The 7,398-nt window shown below is 43.8% G+C and overlaps 1 protein-coding gene across 6 annotated transcripts in view; it reads right to left on the reverse strand.

Annotated features, from left to right (window-relative positions):
* Positions 1–132: 132 nt before the first annotated feature.
* dnm1b (dynamin 1b) overlaps positions 133–7,398 on the reverse strand; it is a 26,485-nt gene continuing 19,219 nt past the window's right edge. The window contains exons 18-23 of one of the 6 annotated variants that reach the window (XM_076998175.1): positions 7,060–7,071; positions 6,611–6,781; positions 6,218–6,459; positions 5,614–5,811; positions 4,786–4,822; positions 137–3,989 (exon numbers count right to left, since the gene is read on the reverse strand). In XM_076998175.1, coding sequence (XP_076854290.1) covers positions 4,801–4,822; positions 5,614–5,811; positions 6,218–6,459; positions 6,611–6,781; positions 7,060–7,071 — 645 coding nt within the window. In that variant the 3' untranslated portion in view covers positions 137–3,989; positions 4,786–4,800. Of the gene's footprint in view, positions 4,823–5,613; positions 5,812–6,217; positions 6,460–6,610; positions 6,782–7,059; positions 7,072–7,398 lie in introns of all 6 variants that reach the window. The other 5 variants (XM_076998174.1, XM_076998170.1, XM_076998171.1 and 2 more) reach the window with 5 other exon arrangements.

Genomic DNA, 7,398 nt, shown 5'->3' on the forward strand with positions numbered 1-7,398 from the left:
TGTGCAAGCGTGTCATTAGAACCAGATGTAGTGACCCGTGATGCATTTCCAGCAGAAGGAAACAGACAGAACGCAGGAGTCTTTACTGTGAGTGGATTTGCCAGTAAAGTACTTTGTACATCACTGTTTTATACACTGTATAATGTTAAAATCACTGGCAGTTTACAACAAGAACATAATGACATATTTAGAAATACAGAGCAGATTCAAGGGTTTCTCGGGTTTCTCGGGTGGTTTAAAGTTAAAAGTAAGAGGCTTGGTTACAGAAGAACTGTGTTCTCCACGAGCTGCTGGGTTCATTGCTGTAGTTCCTGTTCTCCGGACCTCCACAGTCAACTCCCTGGAGGTTCCATGAACTGGTGAACTGGTCTTGAACCTTAAATCCTGAGACCATCAACCACACTGAAGCTCCGCAGACAGGAACAGTTCACACCGCACAAATACTATCTGCCTCCCATCTGCATGTTCAGCTAATACCCAGATTTGTTTAATAATAATTTGTTTGGGTTATGCAATTAAACAGACACATGTGTCGTTTGATCTCTGCATATTTTCATTTAATCACAAAGTACTGGCCTGTTTCTGCAGACCAGACCAATGGCACTAAAATACAGACGGCACATATACATTCACACTATTCATTTAAATAGGCTCACTTAGACCTCATAATGCACACACATCATTCATCTCTTAATAATCACTTATTTGAGTGTGATATTACATACCTAGTTATTGTACAGTACCTGTGGACTCAAAGTAACAGAAGCACGATTTCCAGAGATGCACCATATACACAAACCAAATACATTACGATTTTGTGTATAACACTGAACAATAGTATATCAAGTAATAAAATGACTGTTGGTTTGCTGTAGGTTTTGGCCAGCGATTCATTTATCTTTGCAACTTTTGATCAAGGTTTTTTTAATGCTACCATTTTCCCTCATCAAGACACGCTTTCAGAAATGATTCCACTCACATAACATTAAATTAAAGAACCATATAATTTAGAAATGTCTTCCAAGAAACCTAATAAATATCAAATTTTGACTTCAACATAATTCTAAAGCAATTTCTCAATCACACACAAGTGACACAACACACATTCCAACATATTTACATGAAATACAGGACCACTTCACACAACCATGCAGCGAACGATGGAGGAACGTCTATGAGTAGCATGTAGCATGAGGCCATTTGCATAATTCGAACCAAAACGTCTCGACTCTATTAGCGACATGAACCCAGAGCATCACAATGTTTAGCCTGCAATGGCTTTGCACTAGATACAAAATGTCTTGCACAATAACATTGTGTGGTTTAAACCTAAAGCACAACAACATCGATCATTACACTTCGATCAGATGGTTAGGGGCATGGAGTGTTCAACACACCCCATATTTCACAAAATAAAGAACACTTATCAAAATGAGGTGTGGGTACAGCTTAGTACAGAACACTCCGACGTTATCTATCGTGTAAACATTGAAACACAGTATTCTCAGTACATGTAACACTGTAGCTGACCTGACATGGTCTTACAAGTCCTCATTGGCCATCCACCACAGACACCCTTAACAACGCATGTGAAGTAAGTATAGGCAATATGACAATGTGTTGTTGTTATCACTATATAGTACATTATAGTACACTTCTATGACCACATGGAGGATGTCATCCACAACACTGACAAGGTTTTAAAGATATTCAGTTGTTCAATTGGAGAGAACCTGTAAATAAAACCTATTATTATTATTCATTTATTATTATTATTCTGATTATTATTATTATTACTACCCTCCCTTTACTTGTTAAAAATGAAAGAGAGATGAGTGTGCTGTGTTTTTCATGGTCTTTTTAAAGCACCAGTGTTGTTTGGTTTGGGGCGATGTGTCTTTTTGAACTTGTTAGTAAACCTCAGAAACACATGCTTTCATGTTTTGATATCTTCCCATATCATCAGATATTTCTGCCATATCACCCACCCCCAGTATCATGGGGCACAGATAACAATGTTCCTCAGTTCTCCCACGATGCCCGCTGTGGTGACCCTGAATCTCCTCTGGGTCCCAGACCTGCAGGTGCTGACGTGGGAGACAGAGCAGGCAAACGATCTCTGCAGTACATACATGTTCTTACTTTTGCATCCACCTTTCTCAACATCCTCTCAGTCAGTGGAAAGACAGAGAGAGGGAGAGAGATAAAGAGATAGATAGAGAGAGAGAGAGAGAGAGAGTGAAGGAGGGAAAATGGGTTCTATGATTCAAGCGATGAGTGAGGGCTTTCTCCGTGAGAAGGACTTCCTTTACTTGGACGGCTGAGAGTGAGAGAGAATATAGAGAGCGATTAAAGTGGGAAAAGAAAAAGGTGTGTCTTAGTCTCTATGTATTGCTTCATGTGTAATTATTGTGTAATTATTATTGTTGCTTTAAAGGAGTTCAAGTTTCAGGTAACTTTCACAAAGTCACAAGGATCGGCTCTACATAGCAGAAACAGAAACCTTATTGAAGCCATGTAATAATACAATGGTTTAATAAAAGGCAATTATTATTGTACACTAATTATATAAACTCTCCATGTTCCCTAAACTACCCCAACTTGTCCAACATTCATAAGTCATGACGGATGAGGTGCACAGTAATTAAACACCTTTTGGTCTGTGGTTCTAAGAAATCTTTGGCAAATATTGTAACAAAAAGTTAAAATACCTACATTTAAATCAGAGATGTGTAAACAGTCCACAGAAAAAACCTCTTCTAGAGCAGGATTGCCCACTCTTACCCACATACACACTGTATTAATGTCTTCTTGCCCACTCTTACCCACATACACACTGTATTAATGTCCTAGAAGAGGTTCTGATATCTCGGGACAATTGTACCACAGTGTGTATGACGACTTGTTTGAGGTCTGCAGGGAGCAGAAACGCGGCCCATCTGCAGCTCCCTGACCGATTGGAGAAACGGTTCTAGCACGCGATGCCTTAAACCAAGCACAGTCCACCAAAGCTGACGAGCAGTGGCCATGTGGTCATGTGAGGGAGGTCAGGGGTTATTCCCAAGGAAGTGGCAGTGAATCAGCGGCGAGGCAGTGGGGGCAGATGTGTTTGCTCAGAACACAGTGCAGAAGACACCTGGGGCACAGGTGGGGGGGGGCATACTGCTAACGACCCCCCCATACAGACAGGGTGTACTGCACACAGCATTAATGGCCTTTTGTAATGTAGTGTAGTATTCAGAGACGACTGGAAGGCTGGTTTACTGAAAGTAACTACACAGTTGTACATTAACCAGTTCATGTTCTTCATTGTGAAATATTTTATAAGAGTTTATGCTGGTAGTGGAATAAAATGGAACTGATAACTGATGTTGGCATTATAATGTGCAGGGAGTCTGTAAAATGCCCAAACCATCACGCTGCCCTTTAAATAGAACTGACAGTGTTATCTTCTCCTCTGTGGCATTGTTTATAGGATAAGTGTGCATTTCAGTAAACGTGTGCGCGTAAAGTTACGTCCATGGGCAATGCTACAGAAGCTGTGCTTATGTGTGTGTGTGTGTGTGTGTGTGTGTGTATGTGTGTGTGTGTGTGTGCGCAGTGTGTGCAAGTGTGTGTGTGTGTGTGGCCAGTGTGCGCCAGTGTGAGTGTGTGTGTGTGTGTGTGTGTGTGTGGCCAGTGTGTGCCAGTGTGTGTGTGTGTGTGCCAGTGTGTGTGTGTGTGTGTGTGTGTGCCAGTGTGTGTGTGTGTGTGTGTGTGTGTGTGTGTGTGTGTGTGTGTGTGCCAGCGTGTGTATGTGTGTGTGTGTGCCAGCGTGTGTGTGCCAGCGTGTGTGTGTGTGTGTGTGTGTCAGCGTGTGTGTGTGTGTGTGTGTGTGTGTGTGTGTGCAGAGGCAGGTGCGGTCCTCTGACTGCAGGGTCCAGGGTTAGTGCTCTGTGAGTGGATCTGTGGACCTGAAGGTTCTGGCTGATGACGCTGGTGCTCGCCAACTTCAATGATGACAACAGACAGAGAAATGCAGAAAAGACAGAAGGAACAAGACACACTAAGAACAAAAGAGTAAACACTGTCAGTGAACACAAACATTCAACACACACTGAAAATGAATACAGAATGAAAAACTAATTAACTTGTAAGCTATAAAACCAACACACACATGCTGTACAAAATTCCACCACTAGATGGCAGGTAGTTGCAGAGTTCACATCAGTATTATTAGTTGGCCACAAGCCTTAAACTTTTATTTTGGACACCCGTCCTACTACATTCTACTAATAAAAAGAATTATTGTGTCACAGATAAAATCACAAAATAAATTAATCACAAAAAAAATAACCATATGGTATGTACAGCAAAGGTATCTGGTATCAAAGAAACTAGTCAAGTTTATATGTAACCATTTATATAAACATGTATGTAAAAGTCTAGGGAAAATTGTTATAAATTTCTCATCTACGACAGCTGTTGCTATGTTCACATATACAACACAGTTCTGTCCTGTATCAGTATAAGTTTAAGCCTCTTTCTTTGAATGTATCACAGCTAAAGTATTCAAAGAAATACTTTCTCAGGAAGAATACTCAGGAAGATGGTGAAGCTGAAATCAGCATGTTATTTCCATCTACAGAGTTAACATAAATTAACAGTAGTCTGCAAATAATAATAATAATAATTAAATAAATTAAGTTTTAAAAATTGTGACAGACAGAGAAGGGGTGAAGTAGTTGATTAGAGATTAAACCATGCGTTGGGAAGTCACACTGGAACAAAATGCATCAGACGTACCATTTGCGGACCTCCTCATTGTTCACTGATAGAAATTCTGAAAGAATATCATTGTGGGAGGAGTTTAGTAGGGCTACAAGTGGGAGGGGCATGGGTAAGACAGAGGCGGGGCTAACCAAAGGAAAAAGCGTGAACAGTTTTCTGTCCTTCTAAACATGTCTCTCTGTCTCTTAACCCACAGATCCTTTTACCTTTATTTGCTTTTTGTCTATGTGTCATATCAGAGCATGATCTCACAAAGCATATATCAGTATGAAAAATGACTTTATGATAAACATAAAATGAATTAATATGGGGTGGGCAGTGCTACTGAAATATTGCCATGGTGAAGGAGTAGATGATATGAAGATACGAACACCTACAGCAAGACAAATGTGTCTGGGAGGATGACATGGTGACACAGAGTTATGGTTATGTCTTTAAAGAACCTGAGCAGTCTATATAGTAGAGTGACGTCGGTAGTGAACCGTAGGGGGGAAGAGGAAGTGTGTTAGCAGTTCTTTTATTCCAGTGTGGACGGAGTAAGAGTGAGTAGATCAGGAGGAGAGAGGAAAGCTTGTAGATCATGGCTCTAATCACCAGCAGTATAGTTTGTGTTCACACCTTTCAAAACTCACACAAAATGAAGCGTATTTCGGTCAGACTCTAGTTATAATCTCTATTCACCTTTGTAGGTTAGCAGTCACTGTTTACTCTTAATTCTTTGTATCGGTGACAATATTTTAGATCATAAATTGTCTAATAACTATAAAGCCACATTTATTGCTTACGTTCATGTAAATGCCTAACTCTATATCTACAGTAGAAGTGTTCAGCTCTCCGGCTCACCTGGGCACCCCAGGTGGAGCGCGGTTGGGGCGAGACGGAATCTGTGGTGGTGCAGCACCATGGGGCTCCGGAGAGGCTCCGGGTCTGGAGGGCACGGGTGGAGCTCCGGCTGCAGGGGGTCCTGGTGCAGCACGACCACCGGGACGGGGGGGCCCGGGTGGAGCACGGCGCTGAGGCGTAGGGCTAGACATAGGGGACCTGTGCAACATGGAACAGTACCTCAGTGTTACAATTTACACACACACACACACACACACACACACACACACACACACACACACACACACACACACACACGTATACACACACACACACACACATATACACACACACACACACACATATACACACACACACACTCTCACACACACACACACGCACACACACATACACACACACACACACACACACACACTCTTACACACACACACGCACACACATATATACACACACACACACACACATACACACACACACACATATACACACACACACACACACACACTCACACACACTCTCACACACACACACACACACACACACATACACACACACTCTCACACACACACACACACACACACACACGTATACTGGGAAGGCCCACCTGCGTCCAGAGGGTCCTCCCTGCACCTGCAGCCAGGAATCGTCGACGGGCGGAGGCAGGGAGGTGGAGACGGTGGTGGTGCTGATGTCCCCGATGATATGGAGCGCCTCCTTCAGGGCGTGGTACATGCGCAGCATCTCGTCGCGGTGTTGGGCCTGCTCGGCCGACTCCTCCATCAGCGTGTTCTGGTCCCCGCAGGAGTACAGCTGCGCGAGGAGCTCGGCCTGGATGAACTCCTTCGTCTTCAAGCCAACGGGAGCGGGCGTGGGGAGAAACAGAGAGCGACCTTTGAACCCCCTCGTAGTGCAGGACGTGACCCGCGTGAAACCTTCCCGGTCGAAAAAAGCTTCAGGGAAAGGTTGATAAAGAAAGAGGCCAGAGAGAAACACTGACGTTGTTGATCATCAGGTGCATGATGGTCTTAGGCATGAGGTCCCGGACGGTCTTGTTGACGATGCCCATGTAGGAGTCCACCAGGTTGCGAATGGTCTCCACCTGCCTCTCCAGCTGGGGGTCCATGGAGTGCATGAGACTGTCTGACGTGTTCTCCTCACCAGCGTCGCCCTGTTGCCCAAACACAACGACAAACGCACTGACGCTGGTGTCACGGAGGTGAGGAAACAGAAGGGCACGTGAACAACTTCAAGAAGACGCGCGTGGCGTGTCAGTTTTGGGAGAATCCTGGAGATGTGCAGTTTTAAGACTTATGGTGTGAATTGTAAGACCAATTGCTTCATTCTATTTGCTTTACAATTATTAGATTGCTTGCTGGAAATGAACTAGATAAGGAACGTTATAACTGGAAAGCAGACACAGTGATTCGAAGGAGTTTCATTTCTTACCTTCTCTTTGTCCTGTCCGTGAGCCCAGTGCACAGATAAAGCAAGAACACATTAAAAACGAGTCAGGACGGATAGAACAGCTGTCGCGCAGGAGGACACAAACACACCGCGGTATAAAAGTGACCGTGAGACGAGGTACTGCAACACCGCGCCGGGTGTGAACAGCACCGGGTCAGAACGGACATGCCACGGCAGTGTCAGGGCTGGCTCGGATTCCACACCATCTACCTCCACTAGGGGCACCCGAGTCAGCCCTAGACTACATCCACGCAATCAGCAATGATCCGTCTCACCTGTTGCCATGGCTTTTTAAGGAAGCTTTTGGAGATGGATCATTGC

This window comes from Brachyhypopomus gauderio, chromosome 3, assembly GCF_052324685.1.
Source record: "Brachyhypopomus gauderio isolate BG-103 chromosome 3, BGAUD_0.2, whole genome shotgun sequence".
Classification (NCBI taxonomy): Eukaryota; Metazoa; Chordata; class Actinopteri; order Gymnotiformes; family Hypopomidae; genus Brachyhypopomus; species Brachyhypopomus gauderio.